The sequence below is a fragment of the Lepisma saccharinum genome, chromosome 8 (genome assembly GCF_977018435.1).
Source record: "Lepisma saccharinum chromosome 8, izLepSacc3.1, whole genome shotgun sequence".
In the NCBI taxonomy this organism is placed as follows: domain Eukaryota; kingdom Metazoa; phylum Arthropoda; class Insecta; order Zygentoma; family Lepismatidae; genus Lepisma; species Lepisma saccharinum.
This window is the reverse complement of record NC_139236.1, coordinates 19,773,258-19,799,688: the sequence shown is the minus strand read 5'-3', so window position 1 is coordinate 19,799,688 and position 26,431 is coordinate 19,773,258. Positions and strand designations below refer to the sequence as shown.

At 40.2% G+C, this 26,431-nt stretch overlaps 1 protein-coding gene across 3 annotated transcripts in view; it reads right to left on the bottom strand.

Moving 5' to 3' along the window:
* Mgat4a (alpha-1,3-mannosyl-glycoprotein 4-beta-N-acetylglucosaminyltransferase a) overlaps window positions 1-26,431 on the bottom strand; it is a 534,709-nt gene that overhangs the window by 224,459 nt on the left and 283,819 nt on the right. For all 3 annotated transcript variants that reach the window (XM_083126326.1, XM_083126328.1, XM_083126327.1), the window contains one exon: window positions 21,940-22,059. In XM_083126326.1, coding sequence (XP_082982452.1) covers window positions 21,940-22,042 — 103 coding nt within the window. In that variant the 5' untranslated portion in view covers window positions 22,043-22,059. The remainder of the gene's footprint in view (window positions 1-21,939; window positions 22,060-26,431) is intronic.

Below are 26,431 nucleotides of genomic sequence, written 5' to 3'. Positions count from 1 at the left end.
AGAAAAAAGAAGTACAATTATGTGTCTGTGTGTTGCCATGGTAACGAGAGACAAAGAAATAAACAAGAAAAAGATGACGATCAATAATTTTGTGGACAATAAACATGTTATATGTATGTGTTGCAACATGGTTAATAACATTATCGATTAAGGAAAATTTTTCTGTGTGTAACTATTGATCGTCTCCAAACGAGATATAGCAGGTGGTTGTAGATAGGTATCTATTTATGTAATAAGTCGACCCGTTATCATGTGTGATAACGTGTGCTTGAGACAGATGTTTGACACTGACGTCATTTGCCACATATATGGGAGACTTCGGATTTATCTGATGTCAAAAAACCTGTTACTCAGTGGCTACATGACTCTTTGGGGGAACTTAGTAATTACTACAAATAAAATATAGGATGGCTTTTCTATAGATACACGTATAAATAATACGTTTGGTAAAGTTGAAGTCCTGATTCGAACGCCACTTCAAAGAAAGTTCCGAAAGATCAGTTCCCTCTGTTACAGGAGTAAAGAACCACGTCCGCGTGGAACACAGTATATCCTCCCCTCAAACCTCTTCACTAATAGCGTCCGTTTTAGGAACTGACAGCTCTTGTGAAATCCACGTGGAGTAAATGAGATGTTGCCCATTCAGTTTCCTTAGAGATTTCTGAAAGTGAGGTTGCGGTTGCGTTATTCTTGGCAGGTTGTTATCGTAACAAAGAGTAAGCCTGTACATTTTCTACAAGATTCAAAGCTACAATATGACCCAAGGTTCGTTCACTTATTCTACCAGCCAGTTGCTCTTCTTAGGCATGTCAAAAATGCAGAGTCAAGTGTAAAGAGACTTCCTGGGATACTGGTGTAGCAAAATGATCACAGGTAAACAGGTTGTAATTTTGCTAAGATATAGGAAGTCAAAACTTGACGAATGGGCGTGGAGGAAGTCTCCACTGGTAAAGGAATAGAGGAGAGAGATAGAAGGATCACTCTTTAGATTTTTGGAGAATAAACAACGGCTCTTCGATTTTGGTCTGCGAACAAAGTCAGTGTTACTGACTTTGCCTACCAACTAAGCTTTGAGTACAGGCTTACACTTCGTTCTGTAACTTCATCTCAACTTGATCATCAGACTTCATCTAGACAGGCAATTAGCCTACCCTACCATGTATGATTCAGGTTCGAAGGTTTCAAAATCGAAGTGTTAACTGTTTGTCATTTCTAGTTGCTTCTAGTTCTTGGTTAGTGTATCTTATTACTTTAGTACCTCTAGCTCCTTACCATCGAGCTCACAATGAGCAGCTAGTTGCTCTACCATCAAGGATGAATGACGATTAGTGAGCTACATTCCCAATAAGATCCCTCATACCTAAGGGTATGATACGTTCTTGTGTTTTGCTACTTTCTTTCATACAATGTGGACCTTGGGAGTATACTAATGTTGCAGTGATGTCTAAACACTGCAGGTAACAGCGACAACAGAGCTTTTCAGAAAAACAGGTACTGGCTCGAAACCAGATACCCCTGGCGTCGTATCGCGATGTGCTAACCACTCCGCCACGGGGGCCGGCGAAATAACTACAAGAAAGACGAACAACTTACCTTATTTTTAGGAACTACAAAGTTTTCATATTGAAGATTTCCTCGAAAACTTCTCAGAATTTAAGAAATTCCTGGCAACACATCCCGATTTACATTCGTCAAATGAATAGAACTTAATTTTTCCGTCGCAGTGGGGGAAAAAAACACCTTAATACTTCCTCGTTAAAAATGAAGATGATTCTGTCTACGAAATTCCAGAAACAGGCTTTTCGCTTCTTTCGTATTCTGGACACCTTCCGCAGTAAAAATTCATCATCAAAATCTCATAAGGAGAGGAAGAGGAAAAAATCGAAAAGGAATAAAACGAGACAATTTGATTTCAGCCCCCTCAGACATCTTACTTCCCGGGACAGGGAAAAGCTTCTTCCGGAGTCAATTAAATTACATCCCTGCGTCCTGCTCGAGCCCTCAGGCAAGGATTTTGCTCAATCGGCCGACGAGGATTCCCGAGTTTCCCTTCCCTCGTCTCAAAGCTTCGGGATACCTCGATTGTGATCCCTGGAAGCGAGAAGCAACGGGAAGGAGGAGCTGGAAATTAGAGGCATCTGATTGTGGCGCTGGGTTTGTTATTTCTTTCCGTGGAATTGTGCGTCACTCAACGCACACAATGGTACGTGAAATTTGTACGTGTACGCATGTGTTGGACGTACCGGATGTCTGTCTTCCGATGAATATGAGAGATGCCATACGTGTCCTTTATTATGAATAAAAAATCGGATGTTCGATGCAATATGCAAATACTACAGAATAAAAAAAGAACGAAACACATTTGGTTAAGCTTTTGGTAAACATAGACAAAATAAGAAGTTGTGAAGTTCGCTACATTTGGTAATTGTGAACAAATCATTTCGTCACTCTCCACGATTTCACAAAAGCATTTGGTGTTGGTGACCAATCACTCGATTCGAAACTATTTACACAAATATTTGGCCACTATGTATTAGAGGAAAAGTTCTAAATATGGGCAAAGGTTTAAATATGGGTTTTGGCGTTATCAGCGCTCCCGGGGCTGCAGCCTGGCAGAGGCTATTGGAATTGGTTATCTGTCAAGGACAAAGGTTGCTGCGCCAATTCGCGAGAGAAAGTGGTGGTCAGTTCGGCTTTGGACGCTGTTATAGAATTGCGACCTCCGAAAACTTTTTGCAGGTATGTTTCAACTCAGCGTTTTCTGAATTCTCATCTGCTTTGTATAGGTTATTATATTAGCGGTACATAAAACAAATGTGGGCTTTTATAATTAAAATAAATTGAAGAAGAAAAATAGCATAATGATCTAAATATGGGCTATGACATGAAGTCTAATGTTGAGATCACATTTTCAACAAATATTTGGATGTTTTTCTTAACTTCGATTTTTCCCATTCCGCGTGATTTTCAAAACAAGAGATTATTCATAAATATGAATTTTATTTAAAAAAATTAATTGCTTTTTGTGATATTGCCACTAGTAGCCCATATTTAGACCACAATTTTGAAATACATAATTTTACCATTTTTTGGAAATTGCTTTTTTTTTTTAAAAAAAAAAAAAGGAGACCTTCTATACTTTAGCATGCTATTACATTGAAGTATATATTTCATAGATATGCATTTTAAACGCAGGTGTTTGATATATTAATTTTTTTCCTCCGAAAATAACAACATAAAAAAAGTGGTCCATAGTTAGACCTTTTCCTCTACAAGTGTCAAAAATGAAAACCTTAAAATTCCAATAAAAATTAGAGGACTGACTGTATACAGCTCAAATTTACATGAGGTATCAACTGTTGTTTACAAAACGACCTCAAGGCTGCAACACTAATCAAGTGAGCTTCAAAAAGCAATTTTTGTTATTTTAAAGATGCACGCTTTCACCAGTGAAGAGGTGTGGTTTCTTTCCTACTCTCAGCCTAAAACTTACAGAAATTTGTCGGCAACGAAAATTCAATATCTCTGAATGCTTACCACACCAGCACTAACGGAGGAGAAAGATCGACAATGGCCCCAGTCCCCTGGCAGATGTGTGAAAAGTGACTGCACGTGGACCCCAAATAGTAAGGTGGAATTAGGATATGACCTGGAAGTAATTACTAAAGAAATGATCTTTGGATGTGTTGTTAATCTACTTCAGGGCAACTAGCCAGAATGCTAATACCGTACCCCTTGGGCAAATCTAGATATCTAAGGAACAATAATAGACTAAATAGACTTTGCCATGAATATTATGAAGAACACAAAGCTTTATCAAAGGTTGTTTCTCATTCATGAATTGTAGCAGTAGCTGGAGTGTGTTACCTTTCAATGCATGAAGGTATAACAGAGTGTAAAGTCCGAATTCTAGAAGTGCAGGGTCGCACATAAGTCAGTTGAATGAAGAAATAATGATCGAAATAGTTCACAGATAGTGATATTTCCTGATCACTGACAGGTTGGGGTTGCCTTGCAATTTCGCTTCGTGAGGAATGGTTTAGGAGATGGTGTACAACTGAGAAACGTAGAGTGATTATGACGGTTTTGGGGAACTGAATTTTGCGCCACCTTGTATTAAAGTAAAAATATGTAATGAAAATTTATGTGCTTGCACGTTGTAACACGAGTGTCTTGAAATGTTTTAAGTCTAAGTGGAAATATAAATGTCTATGAGCATAGGCCTAACGTGTAGGGCGCAAGGGAAACACTATCCCTCCCAAATGTTCAAGTTTATAAAAATGTACACGTAATGATACTTTTGTTATTCTCCTGAAACCCGAGAGAGTAAAGTAACAAAATTGTTATGAATTTGCAAATGTAACCATTATTTATCAAAATAGTCCTGAGTGATATGTTTATGGGCTTGAAAACTTTTTGATTTTGCCCTCAAGTTAAGCTCCAAGGTAGATTCTGCTCCCCAAAGTTAGGTCCCAAGCTACCTATGTCTATGAAAGTTACAAAAAAAAAGGCATGAGAATATTGTGATATAAAAGTTAAGGAGGCACAAAAATACTCCCTAGAGACGGTGTAAAAGCTCCGTGCTTCTCAGAAATCTAAAATAATTGGTTAAACATTGTCATCTCCTCCCAACATGGACGATAAGGTGTGGGAAAGAAGAACAATTGGAGGACATTAAAAACAGCGCATTCCAAAAGAATGTTCCAAACATTTAAATAACATTAAATACACTGCAGAGTGGAGGGCCCAACTTTTGCAGACGAGAGAACTATGGGTGAGAATGCCATGTCCAATGAGAAACCGACTTATTATTATCCCTTCTCTGCGGGAGGGACGGTGTGAGAACACCATGCACCAATGATGGGATCGACAGTGTGGAGCTTGTTCCCTGTTCCCCCATCCTGCCAAATAGCCCTCCCCGATGGCGCAATGGTAGCGTCGCCGCCTTGTAATCAAGGGGTCCCGGGTTCGATTCGCGGTGGAGGCACATAGTGGTTCGGATCCCACTTTAAACCGTAGGTACAGTCCCGATTAGCCGTACTGTGCATAAAGTGGACTTAAAACACCAACTCAATCAATCAACCCATCCTGCCAAATCTCCAGGAGGAAATAACGGAACACATTCTGAAGGTCACTGGCCTATATAAGGTCTATATAAGGTGGAAAGCACTTCGGAAGACTTTGGAAGTAGCTGCAGTTGCCTTTAATGCCCAACCACACTTACAGAGAAGGACGCTCACCATCAAAAAATTCACTGACCTATAGGGTGTCCAGAAGCGAGTGGTTCCAGACTTTGGAGCACACTGAAGGAATCAGAATAAATGGGAACTCTCTGCAAAGTGTGAACTTGACCAAAGTACAGCGCCATCTACTTCTGCCGTGTAGATGGAACAAGGAGAAAGTAAAGTAAAGCTGTGACTGTACGAGTTGACAACAAGGAACAACCCATTGATTCAACCGATATGGACACATGCATATAAAAAACGATAATTAAAAAAAAAAATAGGCTGTCTCTGGCTTTGAGAGAGAAGTTAGAGACGGGTTAATGGGTCATGCAGGTAATTCCTAAGTGAGGAGAGACTGAAAAAGAGGAGGGTTTCAAGCAGATCACTATCAACACCAAGTACTGAGGATCTCGTCTGTACGAACACAGAGTGGCCTTTGTGGCATTGTAGCACGAGGATGAAGACGGTACACAGTCAACCTTCTCTCGTCAGAGACTTTGGTGAGAAAGATGGGATGGCATCAAGCGCAAATGGCGGCACTAATGAAGAATGAGTTGCCTTTGTAGATATGACAAGGACCCAATATCTCCATAAGCAAGTAGAGATTGGGCCGGTACGAAATACACCGGAACACAGACGAATACCAGCACGATGAACAGCGTTGAGGATGCGAATTTAAGAAGGACGGGAAGAGGAATGCATAACACATCCACAATCGAATTTCCAATGAGAGAACAATAAAGTCGAAAGAGAACAATGCGGTCATCATCCCAAGATGTGTGACTTAACACGTAGAGAAGGTTGACAACTCTTAGACAAGATTACTTCAGCTGGCAGAGATGAGATTGCCAGGAAACGAAATACACTTGCTTGCATCACAATATTGGAGAAGTACTAACCACCATGAAGTGCATTCAATGGATTGAGAAGTTCAAATAAGGTCGGACAAATATGAAGCACGAAGGAGCAGCAGAATGACCATTCACATCCACTACTCACATGGAACAGGCCCATACCATGGTTCTAACCCACGAGTAACTAACGATGAACTGGGAAATCATCTGCGTATTAATCCTCTATATTCTGATGCAAGCCTTCGCTAGATTTCGGTTCTTGATACATTCAGACCACATTACTGCTCGCTGTTCTTCTTTGGTAGAAATGGAGGGTGCGGCCATTTTTACCCTGTAAAACAACAAGAAAAGAAAAAAATGGTTGTGACGGTCAAATGTACACTAAACACATGTCAAATACACACTCCATTGACATGCCCGCGCAGAAGCAGCGTGGTCAACTCAAAGAAAATTACAGCACAGTACAGACACTTATTGACCGACCCTCGAATGTAGAATGATTTCCCCAAGCCTCCATCTTTTAGTATTTTGGATATGAGCTGTCCTAACATTGGGGAACATTCCTGGAAAAAATCTTTTCTTTAGTATTTAATTCCGGGTTGGAGCAAGATTTTAGCTAATTCCACCCTAGTAAAAGACTTATTCCTCTTAAGACATACAGGTACTAACTCAAAGTTGAACATATCTATACTGTAGATGAGCAATAGGTCTTAGCTAGAAGGCAGGAAGCTTCTGCAACCGTACATACAGAAATCTACTAGATAAGAAACAAAAACAAATGAAGGTCTTCATTTGACTCTCCGTTGTACATATACCGTTTCTCACAATGTTGTTCGTACAGATGAATTGTGAGAAGGAAAAGAAAGCGAACATTATAATAAGCCTTAGTACATTAGGTATTCTCCCTACATGTAGTTATAACACATATGGTGATTTATTTACAACCGTTTGTTCCCCAATAAACTTTATTAATAACGAAAAAATATAAATTTTAGTGTAAGCAAGCTACTTTTATGTCACATTTCACTTCGTACACTTGCAATGAAAACAGAAAGAAACATAAAAATGTTACTAAATGAGACAGTTCAATAGTCAGATGCATAACAACCCTTGGTCCCTTTGGCAAGCAAATGGGCGAATTTTTTCAAATTTTCCTCTCCATTCGAAAAACTTCTTGTTTATTTCAAAATATGAAACATTATATCAGCTTAGAATTCCTTCTAGAGCATTGACGTGAATTTTCGTGTAGTTTTCTTTCACTGTTGTCTAGATATTATTAATAGTTTTGATTACATAAGTCTATTAAACTATTGGTAATATCTAGACAATAATGAAAGAAAACTACATGAAAATTAACGTCAATGCTCTAGAAGGAATTCTAAGCTGATGTAATGTTTCATATTTTGAAATATCCAAGAAGTTTTTCGAATGAAAAGGAAAATTTGAAAAAATTCGCCCATTTGCGAAAGGTCCAGCCGAGCCTTAATAACTGTTTGACATCTCCTGTGCATAGAAGCGACCAAGGTCTTACAGATGTCTGGGCTGATTCCGTCCCACTCTAAAGCGAAGGCCCTCTTCATATCTTCTTTTGACTTGCACTCATGTTTATGGACACGTTTCTTCAAAAATGTTCATAAATGCTCAATTGGATTCAGATCTGAACTTTGAACTGTTAGTTTGAACTGCTTTGGTACATCCAAAATCAATAGTCCCTGTTGAGTTGAGCAGTATGTTTTCTGTCGTTATCCTGCTGGAACGTGAACACACGTGGCAACCCCATTTGCTGGGCACTTTTTGAACGTTATTCTTCAGGATATTATTAGAGACATGTTTGGCCATGATTCCACCAATGACTTGCATTTTCCCAACTCCTTTAGTCGACATACATGCCCAGATCATAATGGATCCTCCATTTTTACCGTAGGCGTTGTATTGGCAGCATTGTCCTGCTAATTTGCCTTGCTCCAAACTCTGGTCACGCCATCTGATCCATGCAGGTTTATTTTGGTTTAATCGGACAAGATCACGTCGTCCCGAAACTCCTGATCCTTATGTAAATGCTCTTTAGCAAATCCGACTCTGTAGATAGGTTTGCCTGTATAAACAACATTGTGAGTAACTGTATATTGGTTTATCCAAACTTTTCTCTGTGGTAAGATTGGACTGAGAGGATGGGAGGTGGGAAAAGCAGAGAGAGAGAGAGGACGAAGAGCGAGAGAAAGCGCAAGGGACAGCAGGAGAGGAGGGGAACAAATAGAACGGCCGAAAAGAGAGGTAGAAGAGAGGAAAAGGGGGTAGAGAACCATTCGGGGCAAGGGAAGCGTTTTGGAATTCACACTCCTCTGTCAAAGAATTTTGTGTTAGCTGTCTGGACATTTTAAATGGCAATATTTTAACTAATCAATGGCACTTTTACGTATATTCCAATTACTGCTGAATGATAAGAACAATGTATTGTGTAAAATAGAATCGTAGAAGGAACAGACTGTTTTGAGTCTAGCGTTCAAGTATTTATATCGTCATTTCAACTAAGACGATCGAATTCGTTGATTTGAAGTGCATGTCTATCTTGAGCTGGATGTAACTCAAAACTCTATTTCAGAACGTTCTCGGCCATCCGTTCAACGACGGAGTGTCCTCAAGCAACAAGTTTTAAAAAATTGTTCTTCCCAAAATGCTGAGATTACTTCCATTTGTTCCACTGTACTTCAATTTCATTTCGGCGGCCACAAAAAGCTCCACCCTCTCCATCTGGGTCTCCGGTTCAACTGGAGGAGACCATGGACGAATCCATTCAATTTAACGAATCATTTCGTACGAATCGAATCATGAGAGCCACCAAACAAGTACCAGGAAGAACGCAAAAAGAACGCTCCGTTATTGCTTTCCGCAGGCCGCCCAATTTCGCTACGGTTCTGCTTGGACGCGCTTGCACACGGAGGAACGGAAGGCCATGCGGATCCCAAGCCAGGTTCTACACGAATAAATATTCACTTAAAAAAAAGTGCACAGTTAAAAAAGACTGAAGTGCAATAAACTTTATGGGATTTTCAGTGTGAGTTTCTCTCGTGCTCAGCCACTGAGGTGGCTAAATTATAATTAACTTCATAGTGTAAATATGAAATTATACGTAGTACTAAGACGATTTCAAGGAAACACCTACGACTGAATATATTGTGTCAAACAGAACATTTGTTCGCCAAGATATAGCGAAAGAGACAGCAAGGATGGAGACAGAAAAATGGGGCAGACACGGGGATATGGAAAGAGAAAGTACAAGACAGAAGACATATCGAGAGGGAAACAGAGAAGAAAGACATGGAGAGGGAATGAGAGATAAACGGATAAAAGAGAAAATGGGACAGACAGAGATAGAAGAGAAAGTGAAACGGGAGACCGCTATAGAGGAAAAAGAGCGAAATAGAGATGGAGAAAAGAGAAAGTGATATGAAGACAGAGGAGAAAGCAGGACGGAGAGGGGGAAGAGAATGGATACAGAGTAATGGCGCTGCCACAGATGTGGAGAAGGAAAGAGAGAAATGGAGACGGAGAAGGTAAGAAGAGGAGAGAGGAGAAACTGGGACGAAGGCAGAGATAAGAGAAAGCGAAACAAAGATAGGAAACAGAAAATGAGAGGAAGAGAGAGAGAAATGGAGCAGAAACAAATTCAGAGGGTAAGAGAAAAATGTAGAGTGAAAGGGAGATAAAATGGATAGTGAAAGACAAGAATGAAGAGGGAAGGACAAAAATGTGAGAAAAATGGAGTGAAAGAGAGATAAAATGGAGAGGGGAAAGACATAAAAATGGAGTGGAAAGAAAGAAAAATGGAAACGTAAAGAGAGCGAAATGGAGACGGAGATAAGTGAAAGTGAGAAGCAGACAGAGAAGAGACAGTGGGAAGAGACGGAGAGACGATAAAGCAATATGGAGTGCAGAAAAGAGAAAGTAAAACTGGGACAGATAAGGGAAAGTGAAATGAGGACAGAAAGGAGTAAAAGAGATACGAAGACAGAGAGAAGAAATTGAGAGTAAGGCAGAGTGATGGAGCAGGTCGAGATATGGAGAAGGAAAGAGAGTAATGGAGACGCAGAGAAGAGAAACTGAGATGGAGAGGGCGAAGGCGAAAGGGAAACCAGACGAAGAGAGAGATGGTGCAGACATAGAAAGGGAGAGAGAAGAAAAGTGAGATGGAGGCGGAGAGAGGGAAGTGGGACAAACCTACTGGAACTGCATCTGATCAGATATGGAAAGTGTGACTTATGTTTACTTTCGCCAAAAATAGGATTCGCATATTTATAGCTGCTAGACCAACTTATGTTAGACAGACAGTATATTTTTGGCCACATAGTGGTATCTTATTTTCTACATTTGTGGCCCTTTTGAAAGTCAATTCTCCATCGCAGTGAAGGCCTCTTTGTACATGAAAGCCCGGAACTGAACCCCCTTCCCCTTCCTCACACACACACTCACTCACACTAAATCCGAACCTGCTTCTACGAGATGAGTTCCTTTGAAATCCTGGGCACTTTGATCGTTCCAGAAAAATCCTGAAAGACAAGCAATCCTATTTAAGAGTCCCTTGTAGCTTAAAAGAAATTTACAAAAGCCGGGTTGATAGTGAACGGTTTGTTAATTTACTTTAACTTAGCCGAGTCTCTTTAGTTTCAACTACCGGCGGACTAAAAACACCCACGGCGAAACTCAATTAGCTAAGCGCGCTTCCCTTTTTAATGCCAGAACGGAGACAAAAGTTTTCGGTGAGCGAACCCGAGAGGTGAACTTCGTAACGATCATCTCGCGGAAGAGTACAAAACACAAAGAGGGCACGCTGTAATTACAAAAAGGGCCTTCCTCCTGTGAACTGAGGGGGCTCTAGCCATTGTCGAAGGATTACAGTTACACTTCTGACGGCATCTGTCGCGAGCATTACCGTTTCTTCGTCCAACGGAGTGACACCACGAAAAATTAGATTCGAAATGGTCGCGCCTCACCTTGAAGAACAAAAAGATAAGTTTCGTAAGGTCTCTGTTAACTTTTAATTAACCTATCTGAAATTCCTACCGAAGCGGAATTCTACGAGGTGAAATACACTGTGCAAAGCAATTGGGAGATCAAGAGATGAACTGAGAAAAAAATGGGACGATACAACCGATGTTTATGCAAGTCAAAGAAAATTCGGAGAGCAGATGCAGTAGAGTATGTAAGAGAAAGGACCTACAGTCACTTGACGCCATGTTCACATGATGTGTGTCAATGCAGATAAATGTGTGTAGCAATAGAATAACTCAGAAACGGACATGCATGGCTCCTAGTAAGTGTGGTCTTCTTGAAGGGCCAACACCTCTGAACACCTGTGTGGCATGGACTCGATGAGGTGATGGATGAGAGCTTTGGGGATTCGTCGTCACTCTCCACTTAGGGCAATTTCCAGCTCTGGAAGAGCTGAAGGAGGTGACGTCCTAGCTGCAATGCGTCTGCCAAGCGCATCCCAAATATGCTCAATGGGATTTAAGTCCGGTGAGTACACTGGCCAATCAATACGATTCACTCGTCCTGTAGCAAGTTTCACACCAACAGAGCTCTGTGAGGAAAGGCATTATCGTCCATGATAAGAAAACCAATCAAGAATTGCACCTGCGTATGGCACAGCTGTCTGAAGATCTCATACCTATACTTAAGGACTATCAAAATGCTATTTCGGATCGTGGAAGTCTGTAAGTCCACCAATATGGATTCCAGCCCACGCTATCGGTGCACCACCACCATATTGGGATATTTCTTAAAGAAAGGCAGAGTTATTGCGTGCTCCACGTTCACTTCAGATTAGAAAGCGTCGATTGTCAGGCTGTAGAGTGAAGCGCGACTCATCGGAGAACAGCACCAGATTCCACTGGGCTTGTCCCCAATTGCGATGTTCCTCAGCCCAGTTTCTACGCGCTGTGCGATGATGTGAGGAACACACACCATGGGCCTACGTGCATAGAGCTTCACGAAAGGGATTACGGATTGTTTCAGATGACACACTGGGTTCTGTTGCTGTGAGAAGGGCACGTTGCAGTACCGTTGCATTCAGTTGTTTGTTCCGACGGGTTATTAAAAAGAGGTACCGGTCGTTTCTTGATGTTTCTCGCGGACGACCTTGAACTTGCATTTGTCGCACATTTCGCGTGTTGCCCACGTACCTCCACGAACTTTTAAACTGTTCGCGACTGCGTTGTGGTAAGAAATTATGACTTAACATTGTTGTATAATTACAAACAAGACATATGAAACATTAATGTCGATTCAAAAAAATTCATAATTCATACACTAACAGGGTGGAAGCAAGAACAGCAGGAAATGTATTAAAATAAGTTCTCTAAAAGCATCCGCTTTGTTTAGATATTTCTTTGATTGAATATTTAGGGGGGGGGTCAAAGATACATTATTCCCCTCTTTAGGGCTACTCTTGAATCACCAAGTGAGATGAGAAACATCCACAATTCAGTAACCTCTACTGCACTGCTCTACACGAAATGGCCTACGAAGTAAGGAAGTCGGAGATGAATGAAGATTTATGTTAGTTAAGAGAGGGTTGTTCGCCATTTACTCTTGTATTAATTTAAGTGTTAGTCTTAGACCTGAACAGGGGGCAGTAGCCTCCGCCCTCCTTTTATCCACTCATGCCAGTGTGTTGAGTTTCGGGTTCTTTCAGTTCTTCGATTATCCAAGAAATGGAGTTAAGAATAAGACATAATTTGTAACACAAACAAAAGTGCATAATTCAGGAACACAGTAACAGAACAAGTACAACAACTTACATATTGGTATAAATGAAAGAAGTCTCGTCACGAAGAACGGCTATGATTTTGAGACATACATGAGAGAAGCAATACACAGACTGATACCAAACAACATTTAATAACTAGGTCTGGCGTTCAAGTTCAATCGGCATACGACACTCCCCCCCCCCCCCCCCTTCGGGTGAAGAGACTCCTGTATCATGGAGTTTGCCCATAGCGGTCAGGCGGTCGTCTTGGTCTCTGTGATCTCCTAAGCGGTTGATTGTCGCAGGTCGCATTTGGAGGCTCCCCTTGATCTTCAGTAGCAGGTACTGGAAGATAGTCCTCCTCCCTAACAAGGACTGGGTTGTTTCCGCGCGATCGACTTTGATTTCGGACAAGGATGTCTTTTCCAACCATGTCGGGATACCTTTTGATCCTCGTGAGATGAACAACAATCAGGTCATTATCCACAATCACCTTCGCCATCTTTCGGCCCATCAATTTAACAATTTCTCCGATTATGTACTTGGATCCATGGCTGAATTGTTTCTTGTGACGTTTCACAAGTACCTTTTCCCCCGGAATAAACGGAACGGGACTAATAGGTTGATTCTTGGAACCATTTGACGTGTCAAAAGCGGAAATGTCTGTTCTTGGCCGAAACTTAAGCAAACGTTCTGCTGGACTATACCCGTGCACTGGAGTATTCCTTAATCTGCCTAAAAGCTGAAGAACTAACTTGTCCATCTCTCTCAACGTGATGCATGAACGATTTGAAAAGTTCTTTTCTAGTAAGTTCTTCACCACCTCAACATTCCTTTCAGCTAGACCATTTGATTGGGGGGTGTACGGAGCTGAGTGAAGAAGCTTGATATTCCTCTTTGAGCAATAAGAGTCGAACTCTGAAGATGCAAATGGTTGGCCATTGTCAGTTACATAGGTTTTCGGATATCCAAAGCATGAAGAAAATTCATCTAAATGACCAATCATGGTGTCAAATTGCATATTCTTCACTCTCCGTACCGATATCCAATGAGAATAAGCGTCAACCAGCAACAGGAAATTCATGTCTGAGAAATGGAAGAAATCAAGATGAACACGCTCAAAAGGCTGCGACGCGATAGGCCACGTTTCGAATGCGGTACCCGGTACGTTGGGCCTGTTATTGTATCGCAAACATGTGTCACATAAAGACGTAACCCTCTCAATATCTTCGTTCATCGTGTTCCAGAAGAACGATGAACGAGCTATTTCCTTCATTTTGCATGTTCCCTGGTGGAATTTGTGCAACAGAGTTAGGGCACTTTGGATACAAGATTCAGGTACGACCAGTCTTTCGCCCACGAAAATACATCCCTTCTGTATGTGGACATCGTATCGCCTGTCTAATATTTTTCTGAGAGGATGACCTTTTGTTCTCCCGATGAATTGTGGCCATCTCCCTTGAAATTATTCGAAGACCTTAGAAAGCTCAGGATCACGTTATGATTCCAGCGAAATGCGCGTCAACACCGAAGAAGTCATATTCTTCCAATACTAATTTCCATCTGTTGATTCTGCTGATGGCTAGGATCCAGCAGGTGAGATAAAGGTTTCGAGTCGGTGAACGCAACAAAATGTCGTCCAATGAGATACTTGTGAAAGTATTTGACTCCACGGACTAATGCAAGTGATTCCCTTTCCAATTGAGTGTAGTTCCTTTCCGCAGCGGATAAAGTACCGGCCATACACATGATAGGCTTTAGCACTCCGTTTATCTTGTGCATTATGGCTGCTCCCGTAGCGGTAGGAGATGCATCCGACATGAGGTATAAGTCTTTGTAAGGATCATACACAGTACGTACTAAGTCCTTAGATAGCAGATCCTTGACATCCTGGAATTCCTTCTGATGAACATCTGTCCATGACCAGCGCACCCCATTCTTCAACAAATCATATAAACTGGCAACACAGTCAGCTAGGTTTGGCAGGTACGAAGCGTAATACGTGACCATACCGAGAAATGACTTCAATTCGCCAACATTAGTGGGTGGCTTACACTGAATTATTTTATCAATGTTTTCTTTCAGAGGACGAATTCCCTCCTGTGAAAGAGAATGGCCCAGATACTTCACATTTTGCACAAAGAACACAGACTTTTGTTCATTTATGCGGGAGAAAAGATTCAGCACCTTTCGTGCGTTATCATTGCACTCCTCAAGAGTAACTCCTCCTACTAAAATGTCGTCTTGGAAAATGGAAACCTTGTCTACACCCATCAATATCTGCTCCATCGTGGCTTGGAAAATGGCACTGGCAGAGTTTACTCCGAAGGGAAGCTTCAACTGTCTGAATAACCCGAATTCCGTGTTGAAGACAAGGACCTTCTGAGCCTGTAGAGATAGGCGTAACTGAAGGTAAGCCCTTCGAAGGTCAAATGAAACGAACCGACTGCAACCAACCATCTTGTTGAAAAGGTCCTCTATTTTAGGCAACGGATGTCCCATCTTCCTAAGTTGCGGATTTACAGTGTTCTTGTAGGACACACATAGCCTTAATTCACCGTTTTTCTTACGAACAACAACAAGAGGAGAAGCCCACGATGATGATTTGATCGGTTCAATGACTCCGTCACTAACCAACCTCTGTAATTCGTCCTTGACTGGTTCCTTAAGTGAGTACGGGACGTCGTAATATCTCTTGAACACTGGTGTAGCATCGTCTTTCAATGGCAAGTCTATCTCGAAGCACTTGATCGACTTGGACATGTCACCATCAAAAGGTATAGGAAAATCTTTCCTTAGATTCGCAACCAATTCCTTTATTGCTGATGATTCAACAGTAGTTGCAACCATCTGAGGAACATGTGAAACAAAAATGTTTCGCCATTCAGGCATGAAAATATCAATCCAAGACAAACCCATAATCGAACGATTCAATTTTGTCTTTACAAAAATCATATCTAAGTTATGTTTCATTCCTTGAAATATAACTTCAACGTTAACTTTTCCTAAAACACCAAGATTATTACCATTTGCTGCTTTCAAGATGATAGGAAAATTGTGTATAGTGCAACCTCGCAATGAAGACTCAAATTGTCTACTGTCAATTAAAGTATAAACAGAACCTGTATCCACTAGGAATGGAATCTTAGAATTGTTGACTTGTAAGTCGATAAACAACGATCCCTGTGTATGCCAAACAGATTCAATTTCTTTAGTAACGAAAGTAGTGAAAATTTCTGGACATTGAGCGTTACGTTGGATACCAGCGGCGCTGTAATCAACAAATTCGCTCTTAGATTTTTCTTCTTAAATATCTGCAAATTTGTGATCTATGGGAATGCACGGCCCATTAAAATCTGAAAAATGTGATAGTTTGAAATTGCTGTGATTGTTTGGTACAATCGTAGGTTTTGAATTAGCTGGAACATTGATAGATCTTTCATTGATACGTGTGTTAAGCACAATGTTTGTGCTAGAAACCAATTTGTTTTTGCTGGAATTGTTATATTCTCTCTTCTTGCAGGCTGTTAAGAAATGATTTTTCTTTTTACAATACCTGCAAGTAGCCCCGAAAGCTGGGCATTTCCCGTTAGGATGAAAAGAATAACAATTATCACACGGTTTACCAGAATCATTTTTTGATTTGTAACCAATATTCCTTGTATCAGTTCTATTTTGTCTGATGTTCATTCGAAGATTGCCCTTGTACCTGTTTTGGATTTGCGAAGTGAATTCAGTCGGAGTTTCAGAATGTTCCACAGCATTCTTTGAGTGACTTTGGTTAACAATTCCCTCATTTAATTCTAGCTCGTTGAGATACATGGCCGTATCTATTGCCTTTTTCAAGGTCAAATCAGGATCTGATAACAGTCTATTTCTAACACGCACACTTCTCATACCAAGAATAAATACGTCGCGACACATTGAATCAATGAAATCACCAAAATCACATTTTGAGGCTTGCTCTTTGATTTGCACAATGAAATCAGGAATGCTTTGATTATCTTTCTGTTTAATAAGAAAAAACTTATGCCTTTCAAGTACGAGATTCTTCTTGGGCTCATAATGGCGGATCAATGTTTGTTGAATTTGAGCAAGACTGAGCTCTGATATTGATTTAGGTTGTATGAGATTGTATAAATCAGCATACGTTCTGTGTCCTATTGCTGCTAATAGAACATGCTTAGCCTTATCATCGGGAATGTCTGAAGCTTTGCAGAAATGCTCGAATCTATCGAAGTATTGCTTAATACTTTCCTGCTCCCTGCAGAATTCAGAAAATTGTGACAACTTTTGCATCGTGTACAGATATTCTTACCTCCAACAGACAGCTTGAAGAACAATCACAAGAAATATGTAAAATTACGAGAAGTAAGTATCAAATGAAGTTTCCAAGATCCTCGTCGCCATTGTTGAGTTTCGGGTTCTTTCAGTTCTTCGATTATCCAAGAAATGGAGTTAAGAATAAGACATAATTTGTAACACAAACAAAAGTGTATAATTCAGGAACACAGTAACAGAACAAGTACAACAACTTACATATTGGTATAAATGAAAGAAGTCTCGTCACGAAGAACGGCTGTGATATTGAGACATACATGAGAGAAGCAATGCACAGACTGATACCAAACAACATTTAATAACTAGGTCTGGCGTTCAAGTTCAATCGGCATACGACACAGTGGCTAAAACAGAAAGCAATGATGTAACTAAAATAGCAGGACTCGACAATCAGGTACAGTGGAATCCATAAGTATTATCGTGCAAATTGTCCATGACTATTTTCATTATCTTTTCTCTCACATCCTGTGTGTTTATAAGCGATGGATTTCTATGTATGCTGATGCAGAAGTTGTCAGCAGCTTGTTTTGAGTTTTATTTTAATTCTTGAAGCTCTTATTGGGTCAAATAAAGTGCACGAACATGTGATGGACAATTTGCACGGTAATACTCATGGATCCCACTGTACATTCGTCAAGCACAATATCCTCTTACAGAGATACACGAGATGAAGTGGACTCTGTAGGTGAAAGGGCAGAGAGAGAGAGAGAGAGAGAGAGAATCGGATGAGGAAATAAGTGGATGACGTAACGGGAAGCCATTCACCGTCAATTCACTCCAAAATGTCGGAAGGTTAACGACGTATTGAATTCAGGGGTCTTGCGTTTTGCATGTGAAGCCTAACGACTGAGCGAACAATAGCTGTTGACCAAAAAGAAACAGCGCCCAAGGCGAAGCATTGTTGAAACGTTTCAGGTTGCGAAAGGCCAGGAGAGGGCGAATCCAGATCCTCATTCAAAATTCACCAACTTTCCTTACAAATAGAAGGCAAACAGCACTGTATCAAAAGGTCATCCAAATATTTGAATTCGTAACAAATATTTAAATACGGACTGTTTCAAATATCCAGAAATTCTCATTCTGATCTATAAAAACACGAAAAGGCCAAGAGAAATTTTCATTGTGAAGCTAAGCGTCCAGTAATATAAATATGCATTACAAACATACACTGTACGAATTAAGCTTTTTGCTTTTGGGGGGAAGCCCACTCAGTGTCGTACTTGTGATTTCATTTCGAGAGATAGATTTTTTTGGGGATATGCAAAATTCTATTTGTAACCCGTCAGTAAACTAAACTATCGCCTGGCAGTTTTAAGTACCTTAGAACATTGGCTCCAAGACATTAAATCCAATGACGTATTTAGGGGGTCCACCCCCCGAAAGAGTTTCTAATTACAAAAAAAATGACATAATGACTAAAATTAAATAATGAAAATGTACTTGTTGTTTAATCGAGGGTTATTTATTTCTGCCAAACTTATTGGAAGACAATGTGATCATAAGACTTTCAATGAAATTGGAAAAGTAGATTTATCCAAGATTCATTACTACTTACAACGACACATTCATAAAAGATCACCAGGAACTTTACTTTTCGTCAACTGGATCTAATAACTTTTTTTTATATTAAAAAATATTCAATTCTTTATCTATGTGACATTAATTTCCTTGCCTGGGCAGTTTCTTTTTGTACAAATTTTGCCGAACTTAACTACACGTAAGTTAGATACTGAATACGTGCTGTTATGTCACTATTTTTATACCGTCCTTTTACCTATTTATGTAATAAAAATATATTAATTAATTTGAATATTTTAATTAAAACTACATTAATTAATGTAATATAATAATTAGTTTTGTTTAACCATTATTATTATTATTACTTTTTTAAGACACCCCCCCCCCCACGGCCGAAACATATTTCTAGATACATAATATTTTGCGGGGATTATGATGAACGATGAACCCCTGTTTATGGAGGAGGGGCAGATCAAGTGTAAAGCTGAGAGAAAAGTTACTTTCGGTAGACACGCTGTCGTAATTAAATACTCTGTGGGGATTAGGATGTGGTTTGAGGGCACGAATGATATGATTTTTGGGGTGAGGGGAGACACATGATATGATTTGGGGGACGCATGACATGATTTTTGGGGAGATTGCGCCATTGGTCTAGGGGGGATAGGCACCCCTGCTTTAATACAAGTTAAATAACAGCTATATGGCATAGAAACTTAAGTGGAAAAGAGCTTGCTGTTGTCTCGGTGAGGTGAGGTTGGTCAGTTGCAGAATGAGGTCCTTTTTTAATTCACAAGGCTGCAGGGAAATATTTTATGACTGGACCATTAATGAACACGAATGATTTTTAGATTGTGTTTGTTAAATAGTTAAGATATGGTAAACTACGCATTCAATTCCATTTTCTTTGAGGGGGCTAAAAACATCCCTGGCAGGGATAAAAATAATTTTCTTTTGCTGGGATATATTTTTTCTTTTTGGAAAGGGAAACTCCCCTACATCCCCGCGTTAATTCTCACACTGCATGCATACGAGAAAAAGATAAAGAAATGCCGTTCAGTCTGTAGGGTGTCTGACTGTCACGCGGAAGACCCAGGTTTGATTCCAGAGGTGGATGATTTCAGGTGGTAAATTTTCTAGCAATGTCCCTACATGGAGCGGCTCTGGGATTCACCCAACCTCTAAAAAATAGGTACCTGGGGTGTAAAGGCGGTAGGAGTGTGGTGCTGATCACATCAGCTCCGCAAATGGGCAGGATTTTGAATGTTCGGATCCTACATTTGCATCCCTTCTTTTTAAAACATAGTAGCATCCCAAGTTATCCCCAAGACTCGAGCAAACATCTCTCCCCACCTGAAAAATTTAACTTAGACCACTGCCTTCAGGTCATGTTGAAATGTGCAGGGGGTTGCTTTATATTTTCACACAGATGTACAAGGTTAGCCTAAAAGAAATAGACACTTTCAAAGTTTCACAGAAAGAAGAGTTTTAATAATAGGGTCGAAATACTAACATGGTTTGAAGAGTACGTCCTGAAGTTTACATTGGTAAGTTACAAGTGTTCTATGGACTTCCTTGTGGGTGGTTGTTTACCATGCCGTGTTCTAAAACGACGCTGCACGAAAGTAAAATAATTTGTTTTTGTAAATTCAATCATGCAGAAAGCCTTCTCCACCTGGCTAGCGGCCATACTGCTCGACTTACGTCACGGGTGCTCACGTCACGAAGACAAACGAAAAGCGGAGGACGTAAACTTGAACACTTTCTCTACACACCAACAGTACTAAATGTTTCCTGATGTAACAAACAAATTTCAATTTATAAAGTGTTTTAACTGTCTATTTTTTTAGGCTCACCCTGTATAAGTGAATACTTTTGATTGCCAGTATAATTCATATCAAAAATATAAAAACTAATTCGTGGATTAAATTTTAGTTTCACACAAGAATCCGGTAAAGTCTGCAAGAATACGGTCCAGTGTGTATTACGTGGAAGAAAGGTTGATGTTTCGGTGCACCCTTGTATGATAATCTGCATGATTTTCTCCTATGAAGAAAACTAGGAACTGGAAGTTTTCAAGACATCTTAAAGGACAATTTCTCGCAATGCTGGAAACTTAGTGTAAATACGATTAAATATATCTTGCAATTTCAATGTTATGAGTGATCAAAGTTAAGGTTCCGCGACTTGTGAATCACACTATACTTAAAATTCAAGTAGGGCTCATTCTCTGAGAAGTCGTCAACTAAGAGAATGCTCAAGAAGTTGGCGACCCAAGTTTCTCCCCCTTGAATCGATCTAAAACTGCCAAGAGTATCTCCACCGACCAGCACTGCCTTCTTGGTGTGAGTGTTCTTACAAGAATTGGCAACATCGGTTCACCCTTCGTCAAGACTGTGAGGAAGATAGGGTTCGATTTTCTTTATGTTCGTCCGGAAGTGTGTGTATGAGTACGTAAGTATATGCAAACCCTTGTTAATACCTTATCACTTCACAAACACTTGTAACTGTTGTGTCCAGCTATCTGTATACTGAAGAACTGATGCGTCCAGTGGCAAGCCAGCGTGCAGCTGTGGGTCCAAATTCCGGCAGACGCGCTGCCACTGCCCGGCACTCTGGCCGTCGCTCCGCGGACAATTCGACTGCGAGACACACTATACATACGCGTGCTTCTAACGGGATATTAATTCATTATTTTTCCGACAATTATTGCATGGTCCTTACCAATTTATACTTCAAGCGTTAATTCTCGTGAATTTTTCTGCTCTTCACTAAGTTTTAATGCTTCAGTGTTAAATGAGTTGGCTTTGTAGGCGTACGTAATTTTAAATCGCGACGATTAGGAAAAATGATGAGTAGATGTAGACACATTCCAAAAGAACGTCCACGTCCGGGGACTTTAGAGGCGAGATGGAAAAGCGACGATTAGGAGCAAAGAAGTGTTCGTTGCTGCAAACGGCTTGTAGCTGCAGTCGCCTTGCCCCACTTTCCCTCTTACGAATTCATTGGTTGAGCTCACTCGAATCACTATTTGTGCAAAGACTTGTTCCCAATAGCTTGGTCCACAAATTCCTGGGACAGAGTATACAGTGTACTACAGTGGCGGCGATTTTTCCCCACTTCTGCCTCCGCTATGCTAAATCTTATCTACAAAGGGTTTTGGAACCCAATCGCCGCCACTGAGTATGTAATATTGTGAAGTACGTAGTTACCTAGTGTTGAAAGAATACAGCAAAACTTCTGGAACTGAACTCACCTGGGCCGGAGAGAAGAACCAGGAAACTCCAAGGAACGAAGACCACAGCCAGGAGGATGAGCAGCCACTGACGACGACGCAGAGGGGTGATACTCAGCGCCATGGCTGCTGCCTAACGATCTGCAAGCGAAAGGAAATATTATATTATTATAAAGCATTGTACAGGGTCAACGAAATTAGTAATAAGGTGTGTTTTATGCAGCGTATATTGATACACTTGCAAGTTGAATTGTATCTTCTGCAAATATATTGTATAAAGAAACAAACTGCCAGAGTACTAATTGAGGTGAGTGTACAAGTCATGTTTATGCGTGCGTGTGTGTGTGTGTGTATGCAAAAACATTCACAATACTGTAAAATTGTAATTATCGAGCGATAAATGAACGTAATGCTTCCTACTTTAGAATTCATCAATAGAATCAGTGCTCGAATTGAGGGGGATGCGAGGTGATGGTATCACCCCCACCTAGCAAATGTTTCGCAAAGCATCCCCAGCAGCCTCATTGTTACCATGTTAACCCATAGGAGCATCCCCCGGCTAGACCAAAGGTTCCACCAAATATACTCCCCAGCTTGCAATTTGTACTTCAAGCACTGAATAGAATGTCACTTGGGACATTACTCAATTGATCCCAGGTAGCATAGCAGATGGGGTACAACTAAGGTAACGGTCTGCATAATCACCTAATCTCAGCAACCGTACATAGCAACACACTAGATACATATTTTGGCGCCCTAAGCAGGATTGTGACTTGTCCCCCATCCCCGACCGGCCTAGCCCTCCAACATTTTATGTGCGTCCTTCAATTTTATTTTCTTACGTCAAAGTTTGATATTTACATCCTGCAAATTTTGAAATGAGGAAACAAAGTCAAAAAGCAAAGTAAAGTGCTCCCCTGTGGCCTGTGCTTTGCACTACGCCATAAAGGCGTATAGGGTGTGTGACGATAGGGCCCCACACTTTCTTGGTCACAGCCGAAGATGGAAGTGATGTGATCAGCACCACGTCCCTGGCCGCCATTACCCCATAGAGTTTCTTCCAGGTACCCACTTCATACGACGCTGGGTGGTCACCGGAGCTGCTGGAACAGGTGGAAAAATCGCTTTACAATTATATAGGTTACATTTAAAGATTAGTAGTTTGCATTCCTGTTTTTTCTTTAAAAAAAGTTTAGAATATTTAAGAATATGTCAAAACGTACTATTCCTACTACTTTAGGTAACAGCAGTGTGTTATCAGAATATACATCTGCCAAGTGTAAATTTCTCAGTCGCATATTCTGACTTTGTTGCATTTCTCTCTTTTTCTAAAAAAACATAAAGCTTTGAATAGCGCCCAAGGCTTCAGCCCCCTTGCCTCCTCTAGCCTACCCCCTCGCTACGGGCTTGACAACAAGGCATGTCTTTTTTATTGCGTCATTACTCTACAAACTATTATCACTGCCCTCAGCGGCGGCTCGTAAAACTTTTCAATTAAACGCCACATTATGTGTAATTTCAAAGTAAACAAGCCAGTTCGGTATTGGAATAAGTTGGCAACATGTACTTGAAACAATGGAAGTTCTTATGCTATTAAATATTATCTTCAACATTTGTAGACCTGCAAGCGACGAGATAAAGATTCATGGCAGAATATTTATTGTATAAAGATCGATTATGATACATCATTAAGATGATATCTTCCCCTGTTTATCCGCTCACGTTTATAAGTGGATCATTAAATATAGTTTTGCGAGTCAAAAGTTCGTTGCCCTGTGTGGAATACCATTTTTAGCTGGATTTTTTTTAAATTTAATTTTAGAAGTATTAAATATATCTTCTTGATTTAAGCCAGAATAAAACTTTAATTTAAATTAAAAAGAGAGGTACAATTTATTACATAAGATGAATTATATTAAATTAGATTATAATCAGAAACTTTATATGTAGACAGTCCAAAAGAAGTCGTACATGTACAGTCACCAGCAATACAAATTGAACATCTAGATCCTGAAATGCTCTCTTTCTTGCAAGGCGATAGGTACGTTGCCTATCTCTAAGGTGTTAAGTGGATATTAATACGAGTAGTAATTTTTCACAGCCGTAGAGTTATGCAACACAACTAACGTCTTGCAAAGAAAATTTCAGGATCTAGGTGTCCAATTTTTAATGCCGGTGACTGTACCGTGTATGACTGAGAATATATCTTGATACTCGGAATCAATGTTATGGGAACGAGATTGCGGTTCTTCATTAAAGCTTGTTACTGCTCGAGCGTATATTCTGGGCTAGCTACTGCCACGTTTGACATCTCGCGAATATGAGGATGAGTGAATGATATGATGACATTGATGAAGGGACACTCACAAAGAACATCCATGCCAGGCCGGGATTCCAAACGGCGACCCCTAGTGCCGTAGCGCTAACCACTTCGCCACGGAAGTCACGCGAAGCCCGAATTCCAGATAGTAAAATACAGAAGAAAAGTCGATTACAAAATGAACAAAAGGTATTCATTTCAATAAGATGATGGATGGTGAAGTCGTCGCATTGTAATAAAGGGGTTTCGAGTTCGATACCTGGTGAGGGGCGCATAGTGCTTCGGGCTCCACTTTTAATTGTAGGCCAAGTCCCGATAGGTGCATAAAGTGGACTTAAAACAACAATTCAACTGTAACACAAAAAAAGGCACATAGTAATATGTTTCCACGGCGGATACAGAAATATACCATTTCCCGCTGTTTAGAACCAGGCCACGTTTGTTTCCTTAGAGAACTTAACTACACAAAACAATCTCAATATCATTAATTTCGATCCGTTTCCACTTCCGGTCACTTCAGCATCCATAAATACTCGGTCATTTCCTTCAAGCCCGCGTTTCCTCAATTCGGGACTGAAAATAAAGTGAACACGTAATTTACAGGTGGAGGAAATATGTTACTTAATCTCACCACATACGTCATGCGTAACCAGGGTTAACGTGGATCACTTAACTATCACGTAGCACAAAATATTGGGGCCCAACACTCAAATTTATTATTATTATATCGTACATATTGTTTTTTTGAAGTAGTAGTAATTCTATTTTTATAAGTACACTGAAAATGCATTACTTCAATAGGTTATATTATGTAGTCATATTTTAATTGGGACTACGTAACTTGTTACACCAACTGTGATTTAATTACCCCGTATGATATAAAATAACTAGACACGGAATTATTAAAATATTAATTGTAATATATGTCTGGATTTATGAACACATGCGAATCTTTATGTGTAAAGTTCGAACTGTTTTACACTTATTTTAGATACCGGTATATTAGTGCACATTAGAATATCTGATGCATTCAAAACGGTACTGGTGTGTTATTTCTATTCTAATTGAGTAGGCTTATGAATATATCGATCTTGACAAATGAACATGAATCTGAACGTGTTTCAATAAGTTGTTTTTTTTATTTTACGTTGATTTTCTTTCGCGTCTTGCTAATAGCTACGATGATGGGAAATAATGCATCTCAGGCTTCAAGAATCTTTCTTCATATAGGTTCGATCTTCGTCACTTCTTTATATTCTTTAAAATGGTTAAGATCACTAGGACCAGTCAGACAGAGGTTCTGTAAATACCCTAAACCGCCCCTCCCCACCGACCTCACCCTGCGCCGTGCAAGGGGAGAAAACTTAGCATTACGCTGATGGGAGTATTATTTTACATGCTCTCTTTGGAATAACAAACTTCCAATGGCGTAGGAAAACCAGGGTAGTTAAAGGTCGAGGAATTTTAAATAAATTCAATTCCGGTCCAGGAGAGAAAATCAGCAAGCGTAAATGGGTTCTGGACCGTAAAGAACCTTTTTATCTGTAAAGTATTTCAATTCGGTCCAGGAACCTTTTTGCCGATCAATTTAAATACGGTCCAGGAACCTTTATTCCAGGATCAATTTGTAATTGAACCAAGAACTTTCGGTAGCGAGGATATAGTCAGTAGAACACGCATCGCACTCTACCACCCTGGCAACTCGAGCAATAAAATTACAAATATAAAGTGAAAGGAAATTAAAGTACAAGTTGGCAACTGTGGAATAACTTCTCCCAGATCCTCTCGATTTCTGGTTCACAATTTGTAGTGCGTTGAAGTCCAGCGGTCCTCCCAACCAACCAACGGGTGCATGAGCGATAAAATTGACAGTTTTAGGTTGAGCTTCTATTACAAGAGAAGTTACAGGACAGACTGTATAAAGCACAAATTTACATGAGGTGTCAAATTATATTTACAAAACGACCTCAAGGCTGCAACACTAATCAAGTGAGCTTCAAAACGCCATTTTTGTTATTTTAAAGATGGCGCCTCCTCTACACACTTGCACTAGTGAAGAAGAGTGATTTCTTGCCCTATGTCAGCCTAAAACTTACAGAAATGTATGACAAAAAAAATGTCAATATCTCTGTGCATGCTTACCACACCATCAAGTTTACTAACGGAGGAGAAAGTTCGACAATGGCCTCAGTT